At 42.7% G+C, this 20,933-nt stretch overlaps 2 protein-coding genes across 2 annotated transcripts in view; one reads left to right on the forward strand and one right to left on the reverse strand.

Moving 5' to 3' along the window:
- Positions 1-1,264: 1,264 nt before the first annotated feature.
- Positions 1,265-16,223, reverse strand: T265_15109 (hypothetical protein; the record flags this gene model as incomplete). The annotated part of the gene is made up of 5 exons (XM_009176634.1): positions 1,265-1,444; positions 3,513-3,679; positions 5,565-5,745; positions 15,493-15,633; positions 16,197-16,223. Coding segments are annotated over 5 exons (696 nt in total), but the record flags the coding sequence as incomplete, so codon positions are not given.
- Positions 9,614-20,933, forward strand: part of T265_10306 (hypothetical protein) — a gene marked incomplete at both ends in the record, with an annotated part of 55,973 nt that continues 44,653 nt past the window's right edge. The window contains one exon of the mRNA XM_009176635.1: positions 9,614-9,679. Coding sequence (XP_009174899.1) covers positions 9,614-9,679 — 66 coding nt within the window. The remainder of the gene's footprint in view (positions 9,680-20,933) is intronic.

A 20,933-nucleotide genomic window follows, 5' to 3' on the forward strand; every position in this document is an offset into this window, starting at 1 on the left:
AGGGCTGCCGAAAGCAGATGGATCTCAGATTCAGATACTGTAGAAGTCACCGGTATTAGTACTTACGAGCCTCAACTTTGTATCCAGAAAAAACATCTGGTCAGACATGGGCACCCACTTGTTCGGAAATCCACATCCCTATGTCGGATGGAGGCACTGTCAGTTCCGACGAGACCTTTGGCCTTTACTATTGGCTTTTAGCTTAGCTGTCTTTGGTTCACTCTGCCGGTTGCTTTTACCTGTTCTACACAGTTGTCCGAACCAACCAAAGGGGTGTTGAACAGGTCACATTTTCTTGCAGTGTGTCTTTCCTAAATGTTGAGTAGGTGCATTGAGACGGACTGGTAGACCACAGTAGTTCCATAGGATTGTTACTCCTCACTGAGATTGCTCCGTGTTTATCTTTTTGGAAGCCTAGGGAGTTGAGTTTTTCCCGACCTGCGTGCAAGCGCTGGGATTTATCATGAGCAGTCGGATTGGCTCTGTACACCTGTCGCAGGCTGCATGAATGAGCTACTTGGAAGTGGGATAGTTTGCAATGTGTATTCTACAGAAACGAACCATTACAAGCAAGTAGCAGGGACCAGAGCAACTCGCGATAGGAACAACGTCCGAACCGGCTAGTGATCATATGACTCACTGATGTAATTCACAACCCCCTACGCAAGGTAAGAAGATTAGAACCCATTTTTGAGGCTCTAAAGAGTTTTAACACTTTCTGCTCTGTGGAATGATTGCTCAAACTGAAGTGAACTTGAAGGTAAATCAACTACAACGATGACGGGTTTTCAAAGCCCGCTGTCACGGGGATTCAGGTCATTCGGTTTGAATAATTGCAGTGATTGGACTGGGTGGTCGATGGAACTTGTTGCCGTGTCTCCTGGTTGATAAGAGTTACGGAGCCAAGTCTCATCAATACATCACTGACCAGTCAGTGCCGTTTCCAGAAGGCATGTTAGAAAACTAACCGGAAAGTGTGGGCACACTTTGTACGCACAGTGACAAGCTTTGCGGTTTATTACACTCCGTTCAGTGTTTGATGATACATTTTGCCTAAATCAAACAAACGAATCGAACCATCGTGAGAGTACGGAGATATTTTAGTGAAATTTCGCAACAGTGTAGCCCTGAATGAAACCGTACACCAGCAAATAAACATGCAATATGGGGTGTACTCGCAGCTAGACCTGACGTTATCACAAAGTTTGGCTTAAAGAGAGCAATTGGCGGGTAGTTTACTTCGCAGAGATGCTTGTGACTTACGTGACGAATATCTGATCGTTAAACTCAGACATCTGGAGGACGACGTACTAATTTTCATTTCGAAATGAGCCTTGTTCGACAGTATAATCCTGTGTGACACACTTGGCGCGGCTTCGAACACCTCTGATCTTGCCGGAGCGGACGTGCTGATATTCAGTGACCAGTTACTTGGAGTATGAACCTTTATTGGCAAATGAATGGCATGTAAAATGTTTGTATTAAATTCATGATGAACTATGTCTTGGTCACTGTTCATCATAATTTCTACTTGCGAATGTTTAGTAGTGCGTTCGGTGGGCTTTTATCCGTATTTCCATCAAGTGAACGCGGATGTTTTCCTGTTTTGACCACTCACACTGTAAGTGAATGGACTTCAGTTTCAATTTTACCAGACTGTACAGTCAGCAAGCAGCCTAGATCTGGTTGGACGGAGATAAACTTCTCTCTTCCGCCATTTGGGCCATTTCAAAACTCAAGTGTAGCTTACACGAGAGTGCGAACGAGAACCCAGTGACTGTGCTTGCTGTTTCAGTCAAAAGGCCCATCTACGAGGACTTCCCAGTCAAGTAGCACTTATTACATTGTAAGCTAACCATACACTTTTTGGTTGCATGTCAAAAGGCCATCTACGAGGAGTTCCCAAGCAAAGAAGACTTATTACATTGTAAGCTAACCATACACTTTTTGGTTGCATGTGGGTGATTGGGCCAGCCATAACCGTTATTATCTGAACTGAACTAAGTCTTCAATTAGAAGCCCTTACCCACAAGTGGACCTGCTAGTCCGCCATCTCTTGATTAATGAGGTAAATCCAGCAGCAGTAATGAACCGCTTGGCTTACGTGTCAGAAGAACAGAACTCGAATCCGCGTATGACCGGTAATATATAGGACGGCCATATATATANNNTGACTTGGTCAAACCAAGTCAGATGGATGATAGGGATCTTGGAGTACAAAAGCGTAACCAAGAGACAGCGATGGCTAGCCAAAACCAGCGAGAAAGGTTCAAGTCCTAAGTAACAAGCCAACACATTTGTTGAAGTCTCCCAGCTGGAGTGTCAGGATGCAAAAGGAACAACCTGACGGGGGTGACATCGAATAAGCATCTCTCAAGCCGATAAGGGCCATTTGGAACAGGATGTTGCATATAACGACACGGAGTAAATCACGCAATAACCGTGGTACCCTTTTCCCACGAGCAAAACTCCACGAGGTAACAGTCGCTTTGACCGGGGAATATTTACAGACCATCGTTACTTCCGCAGCTGATTTATGTAAATTTGCTAAACATCTTCACCGACCATTTTACACTTATCTCTATATGGCTGAGGCGCGATGTCTGAATGGTAATAGCCCACGGATTTCTTGATATCACATTGAGGCAACCGCTTAAATCAATAAAACATGGTTGAGATGCGGCACTATTCCGGTAGGACCGTGATGCACGGATTGGAACAAACAGGGGGGAACTGAACCAATCGATTAACCAGTCCTCGTTGTGGTTAAATGTCATCATTTCGCACCATGAATGCTCCATAAACAGTATGGTATAGTGGTGGCGTCTGTAACCGATCACAGAACCTTGCTAGTTATACATGGAGCAAGCGCACGTCCAATCAGTACACAATGGTGGAAATGTGCTACCTCCCTATTAAACTAAAACCACATTGACACGGTGACAGACCCTCCGAACAGCATCGAGTATTGGAACTACAGAGCATAGTTAAGCTCGTAAATTTCTACACTTTCCGCGTCGCAGGTCAAACGCCTGTGTGAAAGGCTATCGGAAAGTTACCTGAAGAAAAATCCGTATTCCTCCATTGACTTGTGGCTAGACCTTTGGTGCACAAATCCAAGTTGGGGCTGATGGTTTGGGTTTGACATCCGGAATTTAGTAGCTCTCTCAAAGTTCTACGTTGATCTTTCATGATTGACATTCATTCCCGACATCAATTAGCATCTCATGCCTTATCGCACTAAAGCTAAACTGGGTTCCAGTCACCCTGCATGGTTCGGCGAAACATCCAAATGGCAGAAAAATATGGAGCAGAAGGTGAAAATACTGCAAGCAAATCGATTGTTTGTAGCAGCTCTCAAGAATAGTTTCTGAACAACATGCATTAATCCGTCGAGACGTATTTTCATAATGTCAATGCGAGAAGCTCTTGTTCTAGACATGCGAACCAAATAAATTTCGTGCTAGAATATTGCTTCCCAACATCAAAAGAAGTACGGTACCTTGACTCACGCGAAATGTATCGAAATTCAAAATGATGTAGTTTCTTTCGGACACTTCAATAGTCCAACGACAAACGTTAGAACGATACCATCGATCGGTGCCCAACCAGGTAATGTTTCCAGAATGGCGACCAAGCCGAAGGTCGCATGGTACTAAAAAAGCAGCCAGGATATTGACTGGAAATCACACGATAAATACGAACGAATAACATCGTAACTAAGTTGTGATCGTTGATTTGACCATCCTAGAACTGACTCAGACAATTGCGTGACTACTGATAACTAGCCATAGGACTGACTAGTCATCAAGTTTTTGCACTAGTTGTCTCGATACAAGGTATGAGTTTTGGACCAACCAGTTCATAGGGTAATCAGTCTCCTGCCAAATAGCCTTCGATGGTGACTGACGGTCAGTCAGTCAAAACTATACCGAAGCTGAGCAGCTGTTCAGCCGATGATGAGTAATTCAAATCGAATTCACCAGCTACGCAAGCTCGTTGACGAACTCTTAGCCTGTCGGTTACAGCCATGTTTCTCGAGCCCTCCACTTATACCTGATGTCTGCTAATAAGGATTAAAGGGTTCGTCTGGCTGAGTGCCTGTCAAACTCTTAATCGATGGCAAGTCCCAGGAATCGACGAAACGAAGGACGAACAGTAACTGCTAATAATGTGAGTGTATTTAAAAACAAAATTTCTATCTCTGTTAGCGTCACTTTCCTTATTGCAGTCGACGGTTTTCTAAACAAATAAGGTGCGGTCCAACGTACTTGATAATGGACATTCGTCAAAGTGCATGCTTCAACGTTTATTCCATGTGAAACAATGAATCAGAGCGGCACATACAGAGTTTGACATCTTTCACCGGAAGAGGAACACACAAGAGAGGAAGCACGATTCTGGACCTCTCTGGTAAAAAGGGATGTGCCATTCCTTCGGGAAAGTGGATTTCAGGATGAATCAGGACTGAAGCGCGACGGTGGCGCGGCCTCCTCAGGGAGAACCATCTCATTTAAGGTGAATGGACTGCAGTATTTAATCCTGTCATTCATGTGGAAACTTGGTCCTGTCAATCTGGCACATAAACATAAGTGGTACCAAGTGGTATCTCATATGAAGAGTGGAAGTTGACGCCTAAAAATCTATCGAAGACTGCTCCAGGACAGGTGCTTTAGTCAGAATAAGAGACGGAAAGCCAAAATGGGATGTGACACATAGAATCAGGAGTCGTAACAAGTGACCACGTGATGCGAATTGCGTGAGTGAAGGCCACTTGGGACATATCCTGTCTGAGTTCGAGGCACTCAGATCACTGTGCGACTGCCCGCGGCCGGATGGTGGTATGTTCGTTTACAAAGAGAATCGCCCTAGAGCTTATTTTCACTATGTATTGCTGAGGATTCTCAAAAATAGTAAAACCATGTTTCTTGGCTTTCCAGCACGAATTTTCCTCACTTAAATAATGAAATCTGACTTCAAAATTACGAGCCACCACACTATTGACAACCTTAAATTAATCGACACCGATGAAAAACCGTGGCTGTTACAGTCAGACCACCTAGTTCTAGCATGGATTGCAAATTAGATGAATAGATTACCACAACGCAGTTTAAATCCACATTCCACCAATCAAATTAGCTTGGGACTGCAAACGACTGGCATGCCACAGAAAATATATTGCGAGGTCATCTGAAAGAACTTGTTGACGGGTATGCAGGAGTGTGGAATCACCACCTACGGCGTACTCGTGGTATTTACCTGGTTAGCTAAACAGGAGTTTGTTAGCCAACTGCTCATCTCTACAAACGAACCGAGAAAAGACGTTTTTTCAAATAGTCACAGTCATTTTTGAGATGATGAGTGATTGATTGCTGATGTTCAACATCAATCAAATGTGAGTTTTGAGCAGAACTGTTGTTCGCACCAATCCTGGTATATTTTACTACATAAAGAATGTTTGAGTGAACTATGTGTTTATATTTCCACCTCATCATGGCCTGCCGTCGCTAGAACACTGAAACACGATGTACCAAGTACTTTATCATTTTTGATGTTCAACTTACTTCCAGTAACGTTTATAGCGAACTGGATTCCAGATCCCATTCCATCATTTACCTCCAGGTTCAAACGGAGGATTCGGTTATAAACCACGGTCCTGTTCGAGGCTGATGTCCCAAATCGCGCAAGCACCCGGTTAGTTTTCTTATCTTCCAAGGACAGTGTGAACGGAGAATTTTCAGGGTTCTGAAAAAACTTATCCAGTGAGTTATTCAAATATGTCATTATTTTATTGGGACAATCCTCACTGTTGAAAAAAATCCCAATAAAATGACCTGAATATCAGACAATGAAAAATTTCGCCTCAGGCATACAAAACACAACCTAGCTACAACAAGATATGTTATGTATGTAGATAAGTGAAAAAAACGTAGTGAGTTTAGCTCATTGGTAGAGGATGTGCCCAACGTACCGCAATTCGAGTAGTTGCTTGTTTGTTTCGACCCGACACGCCAATAAACCCAATTAGCCGAGATTGAACCGCTGCTCTTGCCGAATGCACAGCACAGACTGGGGGCGATACCGATTCATGGCATTTCAGTCTATGTGCCCTGTCCCAGCTAGAGGCCTGATCATCAATGAGGTAACTTTTGTCTCGTTCGACCCTCAGTGTACACCGCTATCCTCACCGGTTTATTCAGGCTGGTCCAGTGATCACAGTGCTTTAAGTGAACATTTAGCCGCACATGAGTTGATGGGCAGGTTCGTGAATATCTCGTTAGGGTCATCTTTCACGTACAGAAGTGTTGAAGAAAGACCAAAATATTAAACAGTGGGTTTCTGTAAAGAAAGTGTAGGTTAAAAAACCTTATATCCCCTACATTACTTGTGGGATGTGCGTCATTTCTGAGTAGTTTTGAAGATAATGAATCGGATAGAAAGCGTTACTGATGTCCGTCGGTTGGATAGATATCATATAATCGGTCAGGGAGACAGTTTCACGAAATCATCACAAAGCTGATACCGATGATCTTCGAAAACACGATCCACACCTCATCCTTTACAGGAACCAATAGACCGTAAACATAAAAACCACTATGGATCAACAGTCCATTTTTTGGTCAGTCTGAAAATACAACCCATGAGGGGCGCGGCGTTGTTGTACGTACTACGCAGGCCTTGAGGCGACATCTGACAATCTGAGCGTTAGTGTTTGCTTTAAAGGAGCGGTAAAAATATATGATTTGTCGGCTCGGTCACTTGTTTACGAAAGTTTTGTGTCAAGTTACTTTGAGAAACGCTAGCCATTCCCGGATTGCCAAGTAAGCCAAGTACCGTGCATCTTTGTCCATGTTACCGCTGGATTAGGTTTACAAAGGTCACTTCACTGAGGGCAGCGAGATGCTTATTTGCGTAAACTTCATCACATTCCTGGTTTGTGAGAAACCGACACCTCCGTTTTTCACCGTAAAGCTGAGGCAAATTTACTGCAGCCTTCAAGCAGTTGTGAACAAGAACTTCGTCCGGGTGACTAAGCGGAGCGCAGAAAACCTATCCAATTCCTGCGGCACGTTGTCTTCAATGGTATTCTGGAGAAGGGTGCTGCATTCCTCACTTACGAACACGTTTAAATTTGAAGGTCTCAGTAGTTGGTCTATATCCGCATCATCAATACATCCACATAAGAGCGACAAGAGATTACACATCCAATTCTGCGCCCCATAGTTGATTAAAAAAGGGCCCGAATATAACTTTAGATGACAAGATCAATTCAAGAGAGCAATAATCCTATCAAAAACCTGAGGTTTATGATTTTAAGCAAGAGATGAATTGCACTGTGTGCTTTATTTTATGAAATACTCTCCAATGGTTTTGTGGAAGCCTAGAGAGCCGTTCGCCCAAGGCACCAGTAGGTGTGAGTATGACCTTCTAAAGCGACCTTTCTATTTTAGTTTCAGGAATGTCAGTATCGGTGGATCTAAGGTGCCTGAGAGTAAGTTAACTAGTTATGATTTTACGCTGTCGTGTAGTTTGAAACACCTTTCTTCGTCTCACCGATAATGTCCAATTCACAATCAAACAGTCCAGCTATGGCACTCGTTTTCTGTATGGCTATCGTACATCCCAAATTGTTGCACATTTTGTCACCTAGAAATAAATGACAGTCTACCTCTTCGGGAGAGCGGACCGAGGATGATGTGTATCAAATGACGTTTTGCGCTGGTTTTGAGATTACTCGGAAAAATGGTGACACGCTGCTTAATTGTAGTTAGTAGTAAAGTCGTAAATGTCGGATAGAAGATTATTCTCGGCTTATGACCTGTTTAGTGAGGTACAACACACGATGGAGGTTGACACCACCAATAAAAGGCGTTTCGGTCCTTTGGAGGACTGGCTTCACACGGTAGGTACCTAGTTTCTAGAGAAAGTAGTTTACTGAGCTTCTCGATGGACCAAACTCGGCAAATTGTGCAAAAAACGCAATTAAAATGGAGAATATCCTGAAGTTAGCCAGTAGTGGAAAAATATGTATAACTTTATTAGTGTTTTGTATTAAACAGTCCTTGTTAGTATAAATTGCATCCGATTAGCGTCCTCAAGTCCACTGCTACAAGTACTTCCAAACTTTCAGTGCAGGAAATTTTACCGCCCAACTATTCTGTGTCGATTGGTTATGAAATCATAACCTTCTATAACTGATCTTGTGTATTGCGTCCTTCTCTGTTCATATTCTTTCCCAAGAAGATTAGCTCTCAAAATCTGGCGGGACTAAAATCCCTGTTATGTTACGTCTGCATAGCAAACTATAGATCAGCTTGCATTTCTGTTTTAGCAGAATGTAGCCGTGGGGACCTTCTCACTGAAATATCGTGACGCTTATCTAGAGCAAATTCGGTTCGAATTGAACGATGTGATGTCGATCACCACATCGCTTTTTCCTTCTTCATAGGATTACCTTGTCAATATCTACGCTGCTTTTATCAAAGATCCCCACCATTGTATTAACTGAACTTTGATCAAGTACTTACATGTTCGTCGATGTATCTATTGCACTTCGGAGTTTGTAAGATCATGGTTGGATAAAAAAGCAATACTTAAGCCAACAAAACTTGTCCCAGACTGGTGGTGCCCAAACGAGTTCACTTCGCCACCAATTTGCTTCACGATCGATGACAAACTCTTCTGGGAACACTAGTGAACCCAAGGTAAACTGTGTAAGAGTTTACAAAAAACTGTTCGTCTTCCATCGAATGCTCAAGAAAGAAATTGATTCTAATAGGCTTCTCAGTCGGGCAAAGTTTATTTACCCAGCTGAGGATGCCTTCTCTGGTTGTTTTCATGAGAGGATGTTTTCGGTAAACTGCGCTTATGAGGTGTAAAGCAAAAATCGTATCCAGACTTTGTTAAGTTAGGGGCCGCTACCCTTTGCACATCCGTCAAATTTCAGAGCAGAAAGTTTGACCGCCAATCGATACGAATCATATAGTCATTTTAAATGAGACATTCACCGTGCTCTACTGACCTGTAGCCCGGTTAGTCGGAACGATTAAATCCTGACCCCAAGGTCATTACTTCAAAACTTTCGAGGCAAGGCTTCGGGCAAATTCTCACTTTGTTGGTGAGGGCTTGTTGGTATGAAGATGATTTTGGACCATGGAACGAGAAAGTAATTCAGATGACCACCATACCGACGTAGATGAAACGACAACTTATTCGGTGGAATAACCTGATTTGCGAATTCTATTGATGTCAAGATAATTCATTTGTTCTCCAGCATTATACTGGTTTCAAGGTTCCAAGGTTCTTTCTGGTGTACTAATTACTACGAACATTTAGTTTTTAGAACGGAAGGATGTATGTTGGAACTTGTTCACCGGGGAACTTGAGCTGCCAAACCGCACGACAGTTAGCCTTCAGGCCCTCGCGAGTGTTCATCCCCAGTATTGTATCATTGATACAGTATCATTCGTAAATAGATACGATATGAATCAAAATGTATGAGTTGGCCAAAACATACACTTAAAAAAGCCAGTCGGAAATTCAGCATCTTTTTTTCCGGGTTTTCAACAATCCATTGACATTTCAATCGGTTCGAGTCGTGTGTAGTAAACACATGTCGAAACGAAAACACATGTTCTTCCCCGGCAGTCTGAATGCCACATGGCGCACCGACTCCAAGGTAATTGGAGGCTAGAGATGGAGGGGAGGAGAGATGGATCCGTTAGACCACCAAACCGGTGATCGGAAAGCTGAAAGACGTATTCAGGTAGTAGATGTTGAGTGCTACGTGAAAGGCATAGCAATGAACAAATAGTCTATCCTTATATGAAAAATGTAGGCTGACAAGGGAGGTTATAAACAGGCAATCATGCATTTTTCGTGAAATATCTCATAAAATTCTAAGGATGACCGATTTTTTGTGCTAGGGTGCCCAAGAGGTGTTCAGTAGCCAGCATAATACCGAAGAGTTGCGAGCCTCTCAGGATATTTTGGAAACATGCCAGTGAATCAGGTTTGCATTGCTGTAAGCAAAATTTCAGACTCTTGTCAGGTGAGTTTAAAGATTAAAAATGTTTGGGTGGCAGCTGTCCGTCAGAAAACCAAACTTTTGGCTTAGTGGATCCGTATCGAAAAAATTGCCTGGAAAGCTAGAGTGGTATTTGGTTAAACAGGATTTCTTTTGAAAAGAAGAGGAGATCTAGGCCCAACTAGTCTGGTATTTTATCAAACAGACTGAGCACCATATCGGGTAATAATATGCAAAGTTTCACGTCAAAACAGCGTGGTGGGATATGACTTTGTAATCCGAGGGTTCGTTTGCCCTGGCTCCTCAGTGCGAATCCAGACATGACAAGTAAGCCTCAGATTTTGCCTAAATGTAGTACGAATTACTTTGTCAAACTGTGTTAACGCGTAGCGCTTATTTGTAGCCGAATAAAATACACCGACTGAGATAAAGTATCAGAAATTTGCAAACTCCATGAATAAAGCAGTCTATAACGTTCAAACAAACAATAAACAGGAATTAAAGGCCACAGTACCCAGGGAAGCTTGATATGATCTGTTTGCCGAGCTTGGTTTGCAACCATTTTGTCCCCAGTCGAAGAGACAGCTGAGTGAATAGTTGCTCCTCACCTGTTTGCATTTATGTGTGCTGCCTTTAAGCTGACTAGCTAATTGGTGTGCGCATTTTTTGTAAAATTATTGGCCAGTTCGCAGTTTTTGTTGCCTTTTTTTCAAGGGTACCTGGTCCGCTTTCCCATTGGTCCATTCCTGATCTGTGTTGCGTTGTAGTTGTTCTTAAGAAGCCTTCAGGGGTCTTGATAAACAGTGGGAACAGTCCGTTAATAAGTCTAGTCTCTTTTTTCTCTACTTTATGGGTGACCTTGGGGTATTCGGAGGATAAATCCTCTTTAGTTTTGTTTGATTTTGGCTCTGGTTAATGTTAGCCATTTGACTGAGCAATACCTCCAGGTAATAGGCATCTTAGAGTACTAGAATGGTTTTTTTCACAAACAGAGATGTAGCAAAAATTTTTGGACGGATTCCTTTGGATTGGTATACATGCTCTTCTTGTTGGAAAAATTTCTAAGTACGGATAACTTGGTATTTCGCAGGTAGTAAAGGCATTTTAACATTTCGAGAGAGACTTCATCATGGTAGTGGTTGATTTGCGCCGGAAAAACGAAGATTACTGCATAACAGCTTCCACCTTGTTGTGAATCATTAACAGGGAACGGTCTTTGGAGAGTGAAACCTACGGCGGAATATAGATTCCTAGAGTAGACTCATAGAACGCGCGCTGCATCCGATTTTCAAACCTGAGCAGTCTTCAGTTATAAAATGAAACCTCAGGTTTCTGTATGGGATTTGATAATTACGGGTCCTGCATTTAGAGCTCAAACAAACTGTCCAACGTAGGATATAACTGACTTGTATTCGTCCAAACTGATTGCATCCTACTCTGATTGCAATAACGAAATTAGTTTAAATGAGGGGGCGGTTATAATTGGAGCAACTTGCCGGAAAATATAACAGCTCCGTTTGCCGCGGGCGGCAAACGATCAACTGCAAAAGGATAGGAACATGTTGAAAGATAATCTTAATTTTCATAGAACGCAGCTGCATCCGATTTTCAAACATGAGCAGTCTTCAGTTATAAAATGAAACCTCAGGTTTCTGTATGGGATTTGATAATTACGGGTCCTGCATTTAGAGCTCAAACAAACTGTCCAACGTAGGATATAACTGACTTGTATTCGTCCAAACTGATTGCATCCTACTCTGATTGCAATAACGAAATTAGTTTAAATGAGGGGGCGGTTATAATTGGAGCAACTTGCCGGAAAATATAACAGCTCCGTTTGCCGCGGGCGGCAAACGATCAACTGCAAAAGGATAGGAACATGTTGAAAGATAATCTTAATTTTGAGCTGAAGGATAGAATGAATGCATGAATGCATAGCCACTCTTGCTAAATAAAGCATCAATACTACTTAGAACAATCCAGCTGTTTTGCAGTGCAATCAAAAACGAACACATATTACACGGTTCCGCTATTGAGGGGGACAAAAATCTACAAATTCGAACTGCGCATGCTGATAGAGTTAATTCAGTTGATCATATTTATTGACCGCAGCTACTGCAATGGAATTACACTCGGTTATAGAACAGTAGCGTGAACAAAAAGACTGAAAATTCTGTCCTTCGTTTCCATTTCTGAAAAAAATATGTAAAGGGTCAACGGCCAACTTGAGGTGCTCGTGTGTGGCGTGAACCTGAGTTGTCGAAATTGTACTACATGATCTTATCCACCCGACCAGCTAAATGGAGCAAGAGTCCTGAATACAGTTTGAAATTCCCGGTACAGTACGCACCCGTCTAGATTTTTGTTTTTTTTTTAAAGTGGCTTCGATAGACAGTCGCAGTTTTCACGCATCTGCCTCTCATCATGAATTTCACAAGAGTCAGTAGAAGCAACATAGCAGTGCAGGTTGGATTTAACCACTTTTAGTATCCTACCAGCTGTTAACATGTATTCAGAATAAAGCACTGAACGGGGCATTGGACGGGTAATTCGACTAGAGAACACGTAAGCTAGTGAAAGTATGACAGCCAGCAAAGGTCATGAGAATCCGGATCACGCGTCCGCTACTAAGGCATGACGGGGCTGGCCGCAAATTCCAGTTGTTTTTACAAATTAGGACCTCCCGTTGCAGCAAAGCATGCTAAGCGGTTGTTGCCCTGACATCTTATGACTCTGAATAACTCTCTCTGTTTTCCGCACTCGTTGCAATCCACCAAGTGTCCAGCGATCGCACTGAACGGAAGCTTTGAATTACTGAATGCTAGCTTCCTCGAAAGTGTTTTGAAAGTCTCTAAAGACAACTGTCTCTTGGTTCTTCTGAATGTCGAAACCTTCCAGAACAGCTGCTGCCCAGCACTCGTAAGAGCAGATTTAATGTGTGGCTAGCTTTGAAAAGTCTTGACAAACCAGTATTGAATCTCTATTACCTTATCCAGTCTGATTTGGAGTCTTACAGTTGTTAAGTCTTCACTGGCCTACTTGCATGCCTGTCAATGTATTTATCCGCCATTCTGCTGGAAACGTGATTCGTAATACATGCGAGTAGCTGATGAGATGCTCAGCATGCTTCATTACAATCTATACTGCACAATCTTCAATCAACTACTCAATGCAGATAGGGGAGAACGAAGGAAAACACCAAACTGACAAAGTTTCTCATTCTGCATATTTTATGTCCACTGAGCTCCACTTTGAAGTAGGGCGTGTATAAACCAAAACTATGGGTTGAGAACAAGTAAACGGCTACAAATTCGGGTGGTTTTTAAAACCTTTGTGATTACATCCCTTAGGCCAATCTTAATGAAACTGTAGAGTAGAAATGAAAGGCCTAATGGTCCTGAAACGAATTGTTCATTTCTATTCCTCTTGACTTTTCCGTGCTGTTTGTTCAATTAAAACATTTGATGAAATGTGTTACAGCCGTCCTAAGTCTCTTCAGTGGCCTGAGGAGACATGTCCTCGAATTTATCGCTTATAGATTTTACAGCAGTTGCTAGAACACTTTTGACAGTGAGTGTGCAAGATTTCCATATTTAAAAGTTGTAAACATTTTGCACTCATAAACGATCGTCATTTGACCAATCAAGCTGATTCTTCAAACGTGATTATTCAAACGACTGTTTCGTCGACTTGCAACACGTCTGCCAGTGCCGCAGACGAATTTAAAAACCGAAAAACTAAAAGTGTGCGGTGTGCTGAAAAGGCCGATGACATCACTGTTTGCTTTTTAAACTGCGCCTCCCTCTCATTAGGGGGAAAGTTCAGCTTAACTCACATTCACATTTAAAATGCCCAGAGTGAATCGGTTTCGTCCGGGTGAGTTACACCTGCCGGAATGAATAAAGTCCCCGAGATAACTTCCTAAGTAGTTAAATGAATAACTAAAATCAGTGACTGATCGTTTTGCTAGGCGATCACTTTTCGATTGGCTGAAGGAGCAACGCTGAAAGTCGTCGATTTTTAACTTGATGCGGTTGACATCCTTCGCCACGACTCCTGTGACTGAGAACAGAACCTTGAAATCGCAACTAAATTAGAGGTAAATAGTGAAATTTGAGCCCAAATAAATTGTAGTATGAACTTATACGGAGAGACCAACAACTTATCCTCGGAAATTTACTCGAAAGAACCGGACTTTGATTAGTATCAACTTGAAAAACACGAAAGCATTGTGTAAGCCAGTACCCACTGGCCGCAGGTTTGACTGGCCACATGAAAATAGTGCTACCCCACAACAGTTGGCTCATCAATTCTGCACAAAGAGGCATAGTGACACGGAATGGTGTAAAATATTGCTCAGTGCTTCTAGGTTTTTGATATGACTTGACATTAACTTCACGAAGAAATCTCCATAGCAATGTCAGATTATTTCATTTAGGCATAAAAACCGAATACAATAGAACCGCAGTCGTTACTGGTCGTTCTTTTGAGAAGAAAAGATTTGTATTATTCAGAGTTGCAAATTCTAGATAGATGCAAGATCAATGAGGCACTTCATTACTTCTACCCCAATGAGCCTCCAACGCTCACAATAAACAGAGTATAGACATACTGGTGACATATTCTAGTCCTGTTTTTTAACAGACATTGTTGTTAAAGCTTTATCATTGTCTCTCAGAAATCAGTGTTGATAGAAATAACAAAACTGGGTAAAATGGTATGAGCTTAGAATTGGCCAGACGATTCACAAAGCGGTTTGTAAATTTACCCCAATGATCCCACGGGATAGGACCTAAAATAGAGGGACAAAATGACAACGATTATGTTCTTCTATTATACTTATATGTTATATATATATATATGTTATATTGTATGTTAAATAAACCACACGACTTTCCAATGGAGCGGAAGAGAGCGCAGAATTTGCGTGATATCAAACTTCCAATGTTTCTTGGACAGCTTACGTGAAATTAGCTACTTGGTATATAACGTTGGTAACGAATGTAACGTCTTATGTCTCAAAACTCTAGAAGCTGGGGAACTACGCTCTTGATGATTGGAAAAAATTGGCCATGAAGAGCCGGGCACTGCCGCTGATAAAGATGATTTCAGCTTATACCAACACTAAACCTGGAACGAAATAGTGAACTTTGCTTTGGGACCAAACAAGTGATCCAGGTGGGCCGGGCACTGCCGGTGATAAAGATGATTTCAGCTTATACGAACACCAAACCTGGAATGAAATAGTGAACTCTGCTTTGGGACCAAACAAGTGATCCAGGTGACTTGTTACTGGCGACTTGATATCCGACGTGACTCATACACAAGAAGTGCATTGTTTCCACCTGTTACTGTTTTTACCGCCAGAAAATGTAAGAACTGGAGAGGAATAGACAGGTCACGGAGTCGGTTAGTCAATTATGGAGGCTTTTGCTGTCTGAAGACATGGGAAACTGGGAAGTTACGTAGTGAGTGTAAGCCTTCCGACGCAAGCGATTCATGAACGGTCTGACGAAGTCATGTCTGCTAGTATCATTAACCATCGACGAGTTGGTCCCGAGGTCCTCATCCAGGAAGAGGGAAGGTGTTAGCCCGACTGAATTAACCTATTGGCGTTTTCATACTCCGATGTCGTGGACTGTCACAGACTGTTCACCTCTTCCACGCACGCTAGAGGGAAGCTGTTAGCCCGAGTGAGTTAACCTATTGGCGTTTTCATATTCCGATGTCGTGGACTGTCACAGACTGTTCACCTCTACCACGCTCCTATTCGGTACGGAGTAAAGTGAGCCCTGCGAAGCAGCCGGTCCTCTGGCTTGCGAATTATGGGTCCTAAAGAGAGTAACCTATGTGGTCACGGGAGCGTTCGTTTTTGCAAAAACCATCGCTAATTAGATATTCCCATGTGATCTGGCCAACTCTTTGAAGAGCGAAGGAAAAACACTGGTCATACTCCTTGTGCACGTAACAGGTTTTGTCTCTGATTCATACTGTAGTATGGACCGCATCATCGTAGTATCTATTCTCGTGTATACTCTTGGCAGACAAACTAAGTCACGCCAGTGCCGTATGTGGCCGAGTTGGGCAAACGCTGTTCTGGTCCTTCTGATTCGTCTCCAACCTGTCCATCGAAATTTATACATCTGCCCAGGCACACCAGTTTACCTACCATGTCTACTGGCTGGTCTGCCAGCATGACATCTGGCTTTGATCTCACCCAGTCCGTAACAGGAGTCGCGAATCAAGTCCGGGACCACATGGCAGAATTATTTAGTAATTATTTGAGATCTGAACCAAACGTTTGACAAAATGATGTTTGAAAGCCTGTCTCAGGGCAAAAATATTATCGATGCCTCATCAGCCATGATGAAATTTAGCTTGGTTTGAACGAATCTACAATTTGTGCAATATACAAGAGTGTACAAAATAGTGCAAGTGACCACCTTGGATGCCACCAGGCTAATATCGTGATGTCTTTCACATGGAATTCTGCGTCCTTTCTCAGGATTGGAGTGACAGCAAAATAGTCGCGTTCCACCGGCACCGCATCTTCGACAGCCGAAGCCTTCTCCACTTCCTGGACTATGACAGTCCACGCTGGTTGTTTGTTGTTCTTCAAACACTTGAATATCTGGCGTTTGAAACGTCTGCATTCACCATCAAACTCGCCTCTGCTAGCATCAATAAAATCTGCTAATATGGTTGGGTCGGATGACGTCGACAAACAGTCCCAGAAGCTTGCAGCATAACTTCTTTCATTCTCTTCCATGAATCCTCCCACCAGCCTTCGTCATCAATGTGACCGTGCGTTTCCAGCAGCTTTGCAACCAACATGACCATTTCAATGGGAAAGTGATGCTGCCTTCCTCCAAAGGAAGGAACTAGTAAAGGTCAACCCTGAAAACCGCACATTATAAGCACCCAAATGTCGACAGCTGACTGGTGAAATACGCGGTATGTTAGAAATGCAATTGAGAAAGATCATAAACCTGATGCGACTCTAAATGCATCTTTTGTGCACAGTACCATCAGAAGTGAGAATTGTGGCATTTGTCCCTGAACCCTCAGGCAAGATCAACCCCGCGAAACCAATTGGACCAGACTATTGAAGTAATGGTTGTGAGCGGAGTCTCTCCAAAGCAGGAAAGCCCGTAGCTGCGATGTCATCTATTAACAAACACGAACAAGGCTGTTAAAAGCCATCAGGCAAAAACGTTAACATCTAATATGTACATATTCTTTAAAAACTGAACATCCTCGCATATCCTCTGGAACTTTCCCGGATATTCATTGACCATTACACAACAGTAAACGAACAATAGAAAGCAGTTCCACAATTTCCACGATAAACTTCATCTTCCATCAGATGCTGGACGGAGCTTAGGCACTAGCCATAGACTACTCACACGATTCATCAGTAGTTTCCATCTTTACACCAGCTTCATCGTGAATCAGACTTTTGAGTAAAAGGGTTAAGATCGACTATCTCAAACAAACCCTATCACTGAGTCTGATGAAATTTCTATTGATGTATGTTTTGTCTTCGAAACGGACATTCAAGAATCCGCCTCGATCATGTGAAAGTCCTTAGGATGAGCACAAGTATTCCACATCTCATTCTACACGTAGCTGATTATCCTGAGGGAGCGGCTCATGTTATATATGGTGTGGCTACTGCATCAGTCTCAGGGGGTGAATGCACCTTATTGGACTGGGTTTCAGAAAACGGTCATCTTTGTGCTGGAGCTTTGTCTTTATCAATTAATATCAATGCAGTTTGACGAGATGTGCTGTGTTTTTGTTGTATAGATTACAGTTTTGAAGCTGAGAAAGATGCTTTTTATCGCAATCTATCAAGACTTTTCTATCAGCAAGGACGATTGATACTGCTGTCCTAGAGTGGGATTTGGAAACCCATTTCGGGCGATTAAGCTCGGAAGAAGCATAATTGGAGAGTCGTTTCAGAGCTGAGGCCCAGTGGATAATGGAGAACTATTTCCAAAGTTGCATTCAGAACATAGTTCGATCCTAGTCACTACGATATTCCTGCAAAAGTGCGCCCACGCCGAATCAATTGGTGGTCACCAACCGAAAGCCAGTCAAGGCCTCGGTTGAGTTATGTGGATATCATTCGCAACTGAAGAGCTTCAAACAAATAATTCTGTTGCTTCTGAGGTATGTAACTTGACTCTGATAATGTCGTTTTGCCGTCTTGGTCATTGGTTCACTTTGTTTTAATACTACGCGGTACTCAAGTCCAACCACCCCAAGTGGTAGCTGCTTGTCTGAGTGGGTTATTGCGTACTTCGATGCCTAACCAACTTCTCCGGCCACTGTGGAATGTGTTCAACGGCTCATCGGATCAGTTGCCTTTCTACTCCTACCATGCAAATGTCACCATAGTTGTACTACTTAAAATGTAAACGCTAATAAACCAACGGATAAAATGTATCAATTTTGAATAAATTTTGCGACAATGTCAGACAGACAGTTTGCTGGCCTTTGGCGTCAACTCAGATAGTTCTTGACTTTTTTTCACCCTTCTGAACTGTATTGAATATATAGAACTCCCCGCTGTTACAAAGCTACTATTGTACACCACCATACTTGGATTACGATGGAATGATACAACATTAATTTGCTGGAGACTACTGGACAGTGTTTCGACCTCCGCGGGCAAAAACCAACAGCTACCGTTCAAGAATGGGGCTGAACATAACATGAAATATAAAAGTTACACATGAATACTATTCAGCAGATATACACCATCCAATGAACTAGCGTTTTCAAAATATTACTGAGAGTTACCTTCAAGCACGCTCTAGAAATCTTGCAATTACTTTGAGACTAGTTTAATGATTGAGGCGTCACGAATCTGATTGCAGATTTAAAAAGTCCCTCGTTTAGGATCTACACTCTTAACCAGACAGGAATTTTGGTCTGAAATCTGTCGTTCTTGTGCCAGGTTAACAGACGAATCGCCGGTATTGGTTGTTGGTCAGGTGGTACTCCACCGAAGAAGCCATCAACAAACATCGAAAATGATCCAATTTACCGGCCACTAAGAGTGAGAAAACGCCAGAACCACATAGCTTAGAGCTGCAAACGTAACCAGACGAGGAACTCATAAGAGAAGCTGGAAAGCATCATTTAAACGGACACATCAATTGGATTGGAGGAGGCGCTCAACCAAAGCACCAAATCAACCGGTGGACGCAGGGACACTCCCCGCTACGGTGGAGGAAATAGGGCGGTAAAGCAACCAATCAAACTCGAGAACGTCAGACTACCACGCAATGCGAATCAAGGCCAGAGAGAACAAGCTAGTGAAATTAGAATGCGTTGGGATAACCAATCAACACAGAGGAACGCAGACAAGGCGTTGGATAACCAATCAACACAGAGGAACGCAGACCACCACGCAACAAAAATCACAAACGGACCAATGGGTCCACCATATTCATTACACTTCAAGTAGTCAATCACGTCAGGAGGTAACAAATAGCCTTCTAGTGCTATATAGACGCACGCAGGCAAGGAAGAATTACCCACTCAAGTGTGCACTGATGACGTCTCCTCGTATGGTGACGAAACGTTTACAAGCCGATTGCCAAGCTCGGCGAACAGATCAACAGCTACCTGATCAACAACCAATATAGTCACCCAAGCTACCAATGTTTCAACACATTACCAATCGCTAGCATATTACTTGTAAAACTTTCCAAGTTTGTTCTGGCAAACTGGTTTTATCTGGTTTAACACTGATTCGACACATATTACTGTGACATATCGTTGCGTCAGAGAAAAACAAATATACTCATCTCACGTGGGATAAATCGAATGTAGGGTTCAGATGATGATGACAGATTCAAATTGGCTTGCACGAAAATTCGGATGGGTCTGTGTTCGATTGCTTGCACCATTGGAGGAATGGTGTTGTTGTACACATCGATTGTTTCGTTCAAACCACCAGAAATATTCACCAGGAACGATGGCGTTTCCTGTTGAAAAATTAAGAAATAGACGGCGATGAGTTATGCAAAATAGGGCGCAATGTTTTGTTTATTTCTTAGCCATGAAAATTTTGGATGGGGTGATGGTACAGGTCACCTTTTATGGCCATTGCAAGAAAGTCGCAACACCTAAAAGATGTGACCGCAAATCCATAATCTTTTTTTTCAAATGTTCTACAAACCACTCATCGTATTTGGTTCTTCATTTTCCGCGGGAGTCTGGACTCAAGTAAAGGTTGTCTGTTTTCGAAGTTGAACACTTGAGGTGACAGTATGGTTGGTGCGATTCCTAGAGCGTTGAAAATAACTACCAAGGACGCGATTCCAACAAAGGCTGCGGTTACGGCAATAGGCTGCGCAAAAGACAACAGAAATAGAACCACCTTTGTTATCTAGATGTAACACGCTACATGTGAGGTTGCCGAAAACACTTCGTCAGCTCACGACCGGTTTTGTACCTTTTAAGGCTCATCGGCTAGGCGCAAACCCCAAGTTTCCGTCAACCTTATGTTCCAACTGAACCCAAGATAGTAATAGAACTCGCTACTCGAGTGATGAGTTCTCAAGTGAAATTATCAGACAACCTATGAAAAGTCGGTCAAGCCAGTTGGATGCCGTTATTGAAGGATGACTGGTGCTTCATCTCGTCTGAGTTCGATCTATCATGCTGCGGATTAGCAACTCGTGGCCCCTGATTAGGCCTTCAGCTACTAGTCAGGAGGGTGCAGAGTCCTACCTCCGTGGAAGTTCGTGAGACGTGCACTGCTGATGATTCCCAATTTGGGACAAAACAGCTTTAAAGCGTCTCTCAGTTTCTCAGCACATCTGGACTTTACTTGGAGAAAAAAATCTACTATCCGAAGTAAGCGAAAGTTTTTGTATTTGCTGCGAAA

The sequence above is a fragment of the Opisthorchis viverrini genome (genome assembly GCF_000715545.1).
Source record: "Opisthorchis viverrini unplaced genomic scaffold opera_v5_353, whole genome shotgun sequence".
Taxonomy (NCBI): domain Eukaryota; kingdom Metazoa; phylum Platyhelminthes; class Trematoda; order Opisthorchiida; family Opisthorchiidae; genus Opisthorchis; species Opisthorchis viverrini.